The 12,009-nt window shown below is 44.0% G+C and overlaps 1 protein-coding gene across 1 annotated transcript; it reads right to left on the minus strand.

The window, feature by feature from the left end:
• Nucleotides 1-2,068: 2,068 nt before the first annotated feature.
• ccdc181 (coiled-coil domain containing 181) lies at nucleotides 2,069-10,128 on the minus strand (the record flags this gene model as incomplete). Its single annotated transcript, XM_083647306.1, has 7 exons — nucleotides 2,069-2,240; nucleotides 5,320-5,477; nucleotides 6,049-6,195; nucleotides 7,532-8,218; nucleotides 8,640-8,807; nucleotides 9,077-9,193; nucleotides 10,039-10,128. The coding sequence occupies 7 exons, from the start codon at nucleotides 10,126-10,128 to the stop codon at nucleotides 2,069-2,071; spliced, it is 1,539 nt and encodes a 512-aa protein (XP_083503432.1).
• Nucleotides 10,129-12,009: the final 1,881 nt, after the last annotated feature.

Raw genomic sequence — 12,009 nt, forward strand, 5'->3', positions numbered from 1 at the left:
GAATGCGTGAGCAGCTGACTGAGCTAGAGTCAGAGACTGACTAACGTCCTTCATGAGCTTATTTCTATCAGTGTTCAAACTACTGATGATAAAAAAGCATCGCTGGTGCTGCCTGAGGCAGGGATTGAACGAAGAACCTTCAGATATTCCACAACATCCACATGCTTATCTGAGTGAGCTATAGGCCACTTCCTTTTCTAACATTTTCGTATTGTAGTTTTAAACCTTGATATTTGACTGTTGAAGTAGGTCTGACAAGGAGGAGACAAGACAAGACTCCTGTTTCTTAGCACCCCCACCCCACATATTGGTCTAGCCTCCCCCAAACCCCCCTTAGAAAAAATCCTGGAGCCGTGCCTGTTCCTTTCATTTTATTGCCCAAAATTGTAGTTTGTAGTTTGAGTAGTTAAACTACACAAAAATGACCAAAAACTTTTAACTACTTGATTCACTACGCAAATATGAATTTAGTTGAACTATCAGCAGCAAGCTACTGCAAAATGTAGTTCAACTATGTAGTTCACTACTCCCCAACACTGGATAGGACAGGCAGACAGGAAAGGTGAGGATAGAGAGAGGGAATGACATGCGACAAAGGACCTCAGGTCAGATTGGATCATGGGTCTGTGTGGTGAACAGGCCATTGTTCAGAGGGCATAACGAGAAAAGCTCTATTCCATCTGTGAGCTGTTCTATCAGCAGTTTTTACTCTGATGGGTTTGGCTCATTTGGATCTCGTTATCAGTTTCTCATCTTGCTGTTGACTCTTCTGATCCATGTCCACTGCCAAGGCTATTCCAGATCCAAAGACCATCAAGGGTGTAGTTGAAACCACCTGGCCTAATGGACAAGATGTATGATTTTGGATCAGAAGACTGAGGGTTTGAGTCCCTTTGTGGTAAACTTTCTAGTTCAGCAATTCCAGGAGTTTCTTTTAGAGCTTCAGGCATTATAACTGTGATTGGTAGTAGATGTCAGTTTATGATATAGATTTTCCAGGAAAAAGGTGCACATAATGCGTAAAAGCTGGGGGAGCGCGAGGCGAGAGACAAACAAACAACGTTACATCATAATGTCATGCATTAAAATTAGAGTAACTAGTTTTGAAAATGTAAGGAGTAGAAAGTACAGATATTTGTGTTAAATTGTAGGGAGTAAAAGTAAAAAAGTTGTCAAATAAATACTCAGTAAAGTACAGATACCTGAAAATCCTACTCAAGTACAGTAATGAAGTATTTGTACTTAGTTACTTCCCATCTCTGCCTGACAGTAAACCATAGCTTTGTTTCCACGCCATACATGTATTGTCCAGTGACTCCAGTCTGTAGTTATGTTACTGTAACATGAGATCCTACCTACGGAGTCCCTGGTTTTCCTGAGGTGTGTATGAGGTGACCCTGGATGATTGGTTCAGAAGGGGTAGGCCCAAAGTCATTGAAGAGAGAATCGCGCCAATGGAAGTCCAAAATGCTCGATCGTCACGTGACTCACGTAGCTTCAGACAGAGCAATCTTGTAAGAGAGTGGCGCCAACGGAGGTCCAAAATGCATGACATGTAGCCAATGAGTAGCCAGGAAGGGGGCTCGCGCTAAGTTCAAATGCATAAAATGAAGCTGATAATATACAATTTGATTCTTTAAACATCTGACCCTTTCAAAGTACATCACAAACGATCCATTTTGCGGCAACTCGACAGCACTGCTTAATTCCGAACCTTACTTCTGGGAACTTTTGTGAGGTAAAAATATGGTCCACTAGAGTGAATGGATATGTCGCAACTCTTCTATTATATGGCTCTGGCTTCAGATATTTGGTTGGGTTTATGCATAAATGCATAAAATAAAGCTGATAATATAATTTGATTCTTTAAAATGTCGTACCCTTTCAAAGTACATCACAAGCGGTCCATTCTGCTGCAACTCTACAGCACTGCGTAATCCAGAACCTTACTTCTGGGAATTGTTGGGAGGCTGCGATCCGCTGCCATTGCTGTAAAAAACTGGTCCATTGGAGTGAACGGAGATGATGCAACTCTTTCTATATTAATGGCTCTGGGTAGGCCAGGGGTTCAGAAGCGGTACGCCAGGTGTTCAGTGAATCTGAAGGCCTTGGTCTCGTTGACGGTGCACAGCAGGTCTTGCATGCGCCGTGTGCGCCGCTCCTCCTGCACCAGCCTGCGGGAGCGCTCTCGAGCCACCAGCTGCTCCGCTCGCTTCTCTGCCCGCTTCCGCTTCAGCCAGCTGGGGAGAGAGGATAATAGGACCAATGGGAGAGAGGAGATCAGGACTGATAACTTTAACATTGAATCATCGCAAATTATTTCATCAATGTGAGATATCCACTAAAGTAAATAATAAAAATAAATCCTGCCCCAGAGCACAAAATGACCATAATATATCCTCAGAGGGGTGATAGAGTGACTCAATGATGACTTCACCAGGTGCTGCCATTTGTGGCTTTCAAAGCTCACTTTCTGGCCTGAAATGTCTTTTGGAAGCAAACCTTCTAGCCCAGTGGAGTTTCAGGACACTCCCAATCACCTCTTCAACAGGATGATGGAAGATGATGCTACCAGCAACACATTTCAGCTACAGAAGGCTAAAAAGATGTGTCCTCAAGCCAAAACACACACACACACACACACACACACACACACACACACACACACACACACACACACACACAGGTGACAAAGCAGTAGTACTAGCTCCGCGAAGGAGGTTATGTTTGCTTGTCTGTTTGTTTGTCAGCAGGATTACGGAAAAACTACTTCCCCGATTTTCATGAAACTTGGTGGGAGGGTGTAGCCAAGGAAGAACCCATTCAATTTTGGAATGGATTTAGATCCGACTCACGAACAACCAATAATAGCACGAACCTTGGCAGACATCTGCGCTCTCCGAGTGCCTTTCTAGTTGTTTCTGTGATTTACAGGCCAACATAAGGGGTGAGGGCCGTGTCACCAGAGATGGGGAGTAACTACACTGTAAGTACAAATACTTCATTACTGTACTTGAGTAGGATTTTCAGGTATCTGTACTTATTTATTTTTCTGACAACTTTGTACTTTTACTCCCTACAATTTAACGCAAGTATCTGTACTTTCTACTCCTTACATTTTCAAAACAGGCTAGTTACTTTAGTTTTAATGCATGATAGACAAATATGATGTAACATTTGTTTGTCTCTCTCGTCTTGCGCTCCCCCAGCTTTTATGCATTATGTGCACCTTTTTCATGGAAAAACCATATCACACAAATTATTATTCAAAGTATAGTCTTTATACATCTTGGAGGGGATCTTTTAAGTTTAATAGTCTTTGAATTATATTAATATGATGTGAGTTTCTATTAGCTTTGCACAGGGAAACAACCGGTAGAAATACTTTTTACTTTGATACTTTTGAGTACATTTCAGAGTGTATACTTTTTTTTTACACTTACTTGAGTAAACAAATTGAATCAGTACTTATTTTACCAGTCTTCTTTTGCACAAGTAATTGTACTTCTACTTAAGTGGAGAATGTGCGTACTTTTCCCATCTCTGTTTATGGATACCGTGTAAAATTTGTTCAAATGCATCTCTGTCAAGATGCATTTGGTGCCACCAAATGCATCCCCCCTCCTTTCCAAAACTGACTGAGGCTCAAACCCACAACCTCAAAAGTGACTGCGGCCTCAATACTGCTGGGCAGCAATGCAACTCTCTGTGCCACCAGGTCAGACTTCTTAAGGGAGGTTTTCTCAGGGCTTATCACTCTTTCCTCTGGTTGTTGCCATTCAAAAGTGACTGAGGCTCGAACCCACAACCTCAAAAGTGACTGAGGCCTCAATACTGCTGCACAGCAAGCCAACTCTCTGTGCCACCAGGTCAGACTTCTTAACACGTTCACTGCCAATGACGAGTTGACTCGTCAAACGATTTTTTTTTTTTGACGGTGGGACGTGGATCAACGCTCCCCACGTCTCCTATAAAAATATTGGAGTCAGCGAACGTGTACAACCCATTCCACGGACCCACTAAGTGGCGACAGTGCTCTCCACACTAGGAAAAGCAGAGCCAAAACTGTATGGTAACGCGCGAGGAAACCATTCTCTACTGTAAAATGGATTGGCGAAAACGCTTTCACTTTCGCGCATTATCGCGCTGGGAGCTGGCGGTGGGGGATTCCAAAAATAGACTGGGTGAAAAACACAGTTTGAAACACGCAGCATAAAGCCTAGAATCGCACAAAGCTTCATCAAAGCTCTCAAACCCAAGAAACAAGTGAGCCCTATCCACACTCGCTGCCAGGGAGGGAGGCTGCTCAAACTCGCATCAGCAGCAGCAGCAGCAGAACACTCGCTTGTGACAAACGCAGGCTGAAAGCCACCAGACATGCCCACGGAGGGAGGAGTTTGAAGGAGAGGGCGTTCAGAACTATATTGTTTAGATGTCTGATCTCTCACTGATGCCAAAAATAAATGGTTAAAGTGACTGTTCTGCCTGTTTGATTGAATTTCACAAAACTGCGATTATCTCAGCTTTCACTCTCAGACGCTGAAACCATGCTGTACTCAACGGCTAATATCTACATAACTACTAACTCTACAAACTAACTCTAGTACTTTTGTGAACTTTGTGTTCACAAACTCCAAGCAGAAAATAATCCTCGGCTCTTGTAAAATGAGCCAGAATCCTCAAAAAAACCCTCTGGCAGAACCTACCTACAGTAAAAAAAAAAAGGCTGGCAGTGAATGTGTTAAGGCAGGTTTTCTCAGGGCTTATCACTCTTTCCTCTGGTTGGTGCCATTCAAAAGTGACTGAGGCTCGAACCCACAACCTCAAAAGGGACCGAGGCCTCAACACTGCTGTACAGCAAGCCAACTCTCTGTGCCACCAGGTCAGACTTCTTAACACAGGTTTTCTCAGGACTTTTCACTCTTTCCTCTGGCTGTTGCAATTCAAAACTGACTGAGGCTCAAAGGACGTCCTGATATCACTGTGTTAGTAATAGTTCCAGGATTTATTTTACTAGTATGGGTCCAGTTCTGTCATTTGCAACAATAAACGTCTTATCTGATGACAGTCTGTGGCTTAAAGGAATAGTTCACCCAAAAATGAAAATTCTGTCATCATCTGCTCACTGTCATCTACTCCCTGTGTTAACACACAGGGAGGTTGCCAGCCCAACTCCATAGCAGCCTATGGACTAACTTCACCTGTGTTTCAAATGGCATGAGGGGGGATCAGATGATGACATAATGTTAATTTTTGGGTGAGCTATTCCTTTAATGTGTGTGATTTCGGGGCCGTTTGGGAGCTGGTGTGCTCACTTACAGTCTGAAGGCACGTTCACACTCGTCCCGGTTGTGCAGCAGGTAGCCGCTCTCCTCCTCCATCCGCTTCATCTCCTCCAGCTGCTTCTCTCTCAGCTGCTGCTCATGCTTCCTCTGCAGCCACGATTTGAAGGCCTCGTCTGGGTCACTGGGGTCTCTCTGCCGGGGGCATTTGGAAATAAAGGCGGTATTAAAGTGGGAGAGATTGTGCTAAGTGTCTGCATTGCACTTCCCAGAGGCCACGGCTTTTTCCTTGGATTTTCTGTTTACGAAGTTTGAGTCTCTGTAGGTGGTACTCTTCTCTTGTCTGTTCAGCCATGGTGGCTATCACAAACTACCCATGTCATCTTCTGTTTATTCCAAACAAACCAATGTTGCTACCTCTAGTGATGGGGGGGGGGGATGGATAAGAAGAAGAGTAAATGAAGGAAATGTAAAAGCTTTAGTGAACCAGGTATAGCTTGAATCACTATTGTGTTCTATCAATCAGCAGTACAGAGGAGCAAAACAAAATGTTTTATATGAAAATGTCATTATTGGAGGAGCATGAATACTCAGATTCATTCCCCCATCGGCTCTTGGCTCCACCTGTGTTACAGAATCCTCCTTTCTGCTGTGGCCTGACTGCAGTAAAACATAGGCCTACAGTAGTTCTACAGAAACCTCATGAAAAGATCATTACTATGCCTGTGAGTTTTAGTACATTGGTGCCCCCCCCTTGTGGCTGTACCCTGCAATTCATCCTCTCCATCTCTTGCGCTCGGTGGATCCTCCTCTCCTCCAGAAGTTGCTCTCTCTTCCTCAGCAGCCAGGCCCTGAATGCAATCTCGTTCTCCTGCCTCTTCTGCTCCTCTTCCTCATGTTTCCTCTGCTCTGCCTGGCAGGGAGAGAGGAGAGAAAAGCTGATAAGGATGGGTGAATTGTCACATGAAGAGCAGCATACCACTATGGCCTAAAAACCAGGCATTTCGTAACAGGAAAACTCACCTGAACTCCATTCACCCAACTTTTTATTTCTTAAAATGATCTTTTAACTTTTCAAACGTTGAGATCTAAATTTGTGTTATAAAACAGAGTTCCGGTCCTTGATTGTGATTGGCTGAGCCGTGTTCGAACTTCAACGCTGTTGTAAAATACTTTATAAACACACACCTGTGACCGCATCACAGTGTTACTGCACCAAACAGCGTCTGTGTGTTGCTGCATCTATATCTTGCTTGAAGGACTACATTGCTTGGTGGAAGAACAATTATTTGTTGATCATCAATATTGCATTTTTTGTTGCTGTGTTTATTTTATGAAACCTTGCCAGCCGCCAGGTAGGCTATATGTAATAAAATGAAGTTCTGTTTGAACGAAACGTTAATAAAGTGACCGGGAGCATCCTAATTCCAGTGTCCTTATTTTATTTTTATAGTTCTGTTGAGGCCAACGAGTTTTCTCACATTGTCCAGCACCTGCATGAGTAGATGTGCGCACTCTACTTTTCTCTTCATAGGCTATATGTAATAACCTTTTTATAGAAGCAATAAGCCCGCGAGGTCGTGATTTACAGTGATTTTACAACTAAGGGGGTTTTAGTCCCTCTGCTGTGCACGTCGGGCCTAAGAACACCCCTTAGCTGTTGTAAAATCCCTATAAACCAGGGCCTCGTGTGGCTTATTGCTTAAAGGAACACTCTGCCCATTTTCAACCAGCTTTGTATCATTAGAACATCAGTAGTATATCAGAAAACTGTAAACTGTTTTGAAGTCTGTCATTTAATTTGACAGTTATTGAGTGTTAAAGTGTGGACCAGTGACATCACTGGTCCACACTAACTCAAATTAACAACTCATTAACTCAAATCAACTCTCAATAACTGTCAAACTAGATGAATGACTTCAAAACCGTTTACAGTTTGAGAGTTGATTTGAGTTAATGAGTTATTAATTTGAGTTAGTGTGGACCAGTGATGTCACTGGTCCACACTTTAACACTTAATAACTGTCAAATTAAATGACAGACTTCAAAACCGTTTACAGTTTTCTGATATACTACTGATGTTCTAATGATACAAAGCTGGTTGAAAATGGACGGAGTGTTCCTTTAAGATGTTATAGTCCTAGCATAAAACTGATCTGAGTGAAGTAACATTGACCTTGTTTTGTTGTTATTGACTGTTCACCATTGACTGGCTGGGGTTACACATGTACCATGACTGATCTTCCTACCTCTCTGGCCAGCCTCTCCTTCTTCTCCTGGATCTTCTGCAGCAGCTCCTTCTGCTGGGTCGAGAGGGTGTAGGTGGTCTGGCAGGGCGTCTCGATAGCCGACTGCACCCGCCGCTTGGTGCCTCTCCTCTGGGTGCCGCTCTGGCTGTGGCTGGCTGAGTTGGGCCGGTTGCGGGGCTGGGCCGGAGGCCTGGGGGCACGGAGCCGATCAAGACCCTTTGGCTGGGAGAGGGATGAGGGACGAGGGGAGGCGCTGTGGACCCTGCTGGGGCTCAGAGTGGACTCCCGGGGACGAGGGGAGACGTGGGTGTAGTCGCTGTGGTTGTTGGCGAGGGGCGGCAGCAGACCGTGGCTCTCCACGTCCTTCAGACTTACCAGGTCAAACTTGCCGTCTTTTTCTACGAGGACTTTTCCATCCTTTCCTCCCAGGCTGCTCTCCCCGTCCCTGTCCGAGCCACCCAGACTGCTGATCCCTTCTCCTATGCTTGACTCCCGAGAGGAAATCCTAAGCTCAGACATCTTCCCTGACACGTGGCTCTCCGCCTCTGCATCCTTGCCTCTCTCCACTCGTGTGTTCTTCTCATACTCCAGCGGAGGCACCACCAGGTCCACCAGTTTGTCTTTGAAGTGCAGCCGCCTACGTCGTGTCATGTCCGGGGCTTCCTGGTCCTCCAGCTCCCGGTTGGCCTGATTGATTAATTGATTGATTTTATTGTATTTGATATTTAATTTTAAAAATACAGCAGTTCTGCATATAAAATGGACAAATCAGGATAACACAATAAAGCCGAGAGACTTGTTTCCAGTGTGGATCCTTTGGGGGTGGGGGGTGCAAGATGGCAGTATTTACATAACAGGATCAACATAATTTACAAAGACACAAAAGACAATAAAACAATATAGCTTGGCAAGTTATTCCCTGCATCCTCAATCCCAACCTCAGTGATTCATTGGACAATTAGGCCATACTCACAAAAGTAATATATCAAACTATCAAAATTACTTCACATTCTCAACATATATTTAAATCTAGCTCTGTCCTTAATGGGGGTCAGTAGAATTTTCATTTTTGGGTGAAATTATCCTTTAACTCAATCACCCAACTTGCCTGTTGGATCTTGTCCAGGATGTACTTCTTCTCCTCGTCCGTCTGTTCATCCGGCAGCGGGGGAGGCGGGGCCACGGGGGACGTCTTACTGGGACTGTCTCTGTCCGAGTCATACTCCACAGGCTCCATGGGCGAGGGCCATCTCTCCTCCACCTCCTCCTCTACCACCTGTCAAGTTTAATTGTATAGCCCTATTCACAAGCATGTCTGTCATGGTTTTACAGAGTCTAGCTACGTCTAGCTATAAGCACTATCAATAAACTGGATTGAACAGTCTTATATTAGAGAGAGAGGAGAATAGAGGGGGAGAGAAGGGAGAGCACATGCCTGCTGCAAACCAAATTTCCTTCGGGATATCAATAAAGTTGAAGATGAAGTTGAAGTTGAGAACAGGGGGAAGGAGGGAGAGAAGAGAGACCAGAACATACAGGCTATACCTCCTCTGTTTTGTTCCCTCTCTTCTGTTTTCTCTCCCTCTGTTTCTTCCCTTTCGTCCTCTCATCCTCCTCCAGCTCCTTATCGATCTCAGCCTCGATGTCCTGGTAGTCCGGACCCTGCGGGATGGAAAAGGCAGAGGCATGCTTCATTCATTAATTGAGTTTCGAATGTGAACGAATTCGGTACGTAGCTGCTAGTAGACGTGATGCCTGCTATACACGTGAGATAACAGACCTGTGAGTTTATCAATAATGTATCCAGCAGTGGCGTTCTCTCCCCTTGACCCAGTGAAAGTGTATCGCCGTATATCAACAGAGTAGATTTCACATGCAAATAGTGAGACGTGCCATTGCGGGTAACTCAACACTACTCATTGTCACACTTTCACAGAGAGGGTCACCACCCCAGCGGCTCTGGGTCTGCAGGAAGTCGAGCAGCACTGTGGACCCAGAGGCTCTGGGTCTGCAGGAAGTCGAGCAGCACTGTGGATATACTAGCCTACATAAGCTGTTGGCACAGTGATCAAACATGGAGGTGTGTGTGGAGTGATGAAAAACACAATGACAAAACACTGATGGAAAATTAAGCTAGAGAGAAGAGATGCAATGCAATTAATGTAGGCTAGTGTATGCTATATAGATGACATAGTTGATTGTATGCTTTGCATAAAAACAGATTTAACCAATAATCTGTGCAGGTGAGATTAGAAATAAATTATAAAACATTTACAAAAATCGCTCATCGCACCCAGGGGTGTAGTGGCAAATACAGAGGTGGGTAAACTATCCAAGGTGAGTAGGCTGGTTTACCCACCTTGTTTCCCCTCATTGATTGACACAGGTGATCTGAAAATAGGTGACTAAACTATCTGCCTAATTTCAAAGAGGTGGCTAAACTGTGTTTACTTGCGTTTACCCTCCACTAGGTCCCTGATCGCACCTCAAAAACATAAATAACCCACCTGGTCCTCGGGCCGGCCCTCCTCCTCACTGATCAGCCAGTCCAGGTCCTTCTCAAAGTCATCCTCATACTCCTCCTGGACCTCACTCATCTTCACCACCGACTAGGACCAGAGCAGAGACAGCAGGAGTGCTTTGTTTATTTTTTATTTCTTTATTTTTTTATTTTTTTACCGATTTTTTATCCCATGTTTATCCCCCATTAGTGCTAATTTTAATTTATTTATCCTGGTTGCTGCTCCACCCTCTGCCGATCTGGGGAGAGCCGAAAACTGGCTCCATGCTTCCTCCGAGACATGGGCAGTTAGCCAGCCGCTTCTTCTCACCTGACAGGGGAAGCTTCACCGGTAGGACATAGCACGTGGGAGGATCACGCTATTGCAACGAGTTCCCCTCCCTCCGAACAGGCGCCCTTAACGACCAGAGGAGGCACCACATCAGCAACCAGGATATTGCATGTTTTGGTGAAGGGGTTCCTATATGAAGGAAACCCCCGGGAAGCACGGGGAGAACATGCAAACTCCACACAGAAAGGCCCTTTTGACGGGTGGTGGGCACTCGAGGACATGCGGATGGGCACGCATTCCTTCAGCTTTCACAGCGTCCCAGGTGGGAATCGAACCCAGGACCTTCGAGCTGTGAGGCGACAGCGCTTACCACTGCACCACCGTACCCCCCCAGGAGTGCTTTGTTTAGATGACACTCTTATATCTATAGCAACTTACAACAAGAGAGCAGACAGAGGTTCAGTGTCTTGATCAAAATTGGCACATGACTTTTGGGAGTCTTGAATCTCTGGCCAATCAGTTATGAGACGGTCAGTCTAGCCAAGCGCTAAGATAAAAGAAATGCAAATATTCAGAACTGTATGTAGGTCTAGTGTGTGATTGTCTGATTCATATCTAATTACTGTGTATGTCTGTAGATCCATAATAAAATAACAGATTAAAAATATAGATAGCCTAATCAAACTTCTGAGACACGTCGGTAACTGTGGATGCAGCCACCTAAGCACAGTTATGCCTTTTTTTTTGTTAAAATACTGTTTCAAGTTAATTTCAATCTCTATGCTTTACGTTTTAGGGTGTATAATATGGTAAGTAGTGCTATAGAAAAGCCAGTTACACTTGTACTTTTAAGAAAATAAAACCTAAATTAATGTTATAATAAAATGTGTCCTTATCATTTATATTGAGATATATTATTGTTTGCCTTGTGGTGATCACTGGCCCATAGATCATTTACCCAGCAGTTATTTAGCACTAGGCCTACATCATTGTTGGTTACAATACAGGTCAGGGAATTTCCATCGGGGCCCATCTATTTCGATCAAAACAACAAGAGGCAATTCGCAAGGCAAATATTGTGCTATGCATTTAATCTTTGCTTTATAAAAAACAATAAAAAACATGCCTCTTTTTGTTATTATCATGGCACCAATTCTTCTCAGTTCACACTAAATTACAAAAAAAAAGTTAAAACTCGTATCCTTCAGCATAAGAAATAGGACACCACACTATCCTATTTCTATCCACTCCATCACACCTAATTATCAACCTGCTTATCCATCATCACTTATCACAGTATGGCCTGAGGCTATGGTCTAATGTTGTGTTACCTATCCGTTGCCCCCTCCCGGCCAAAATTGATTACTGCAGTAACGAGAGTAAATTAATATCTAAAACTATCCTACTACAGCTACAGGTGTTTGTTGTTTATACGTTCCGTTCCCAAAATCTGCTGATAAGAGATGTTAGATTATGTTGACCAAGGTATGGAGTTGATGACTCTGTTGTGACTTATAGCCTACCAGTTTGATAGGTTAGAAAATCGGATTTGACTGACATAAGGACAACTTACGTACAAAAATAAACGGGAAATTGGATAACAGGGATAGAATTAAAAGGGTGAGCTGTAACGTTATACCGCACAGCTGACCCTCAGAAATTATAATAACACAAAAAGTATTTGGA

Source organism: Poromitra crassiceps (assembly GCF_964638095.1).
Source record: "Poromitra crassiceps genome assembly, chromosome: 12".
NCBI lineage: Eukaryota > Metazoa > Chordata > Actinopteri > Beryciformes > Melamphaidae > Poromitra > Poromitra crassiceps.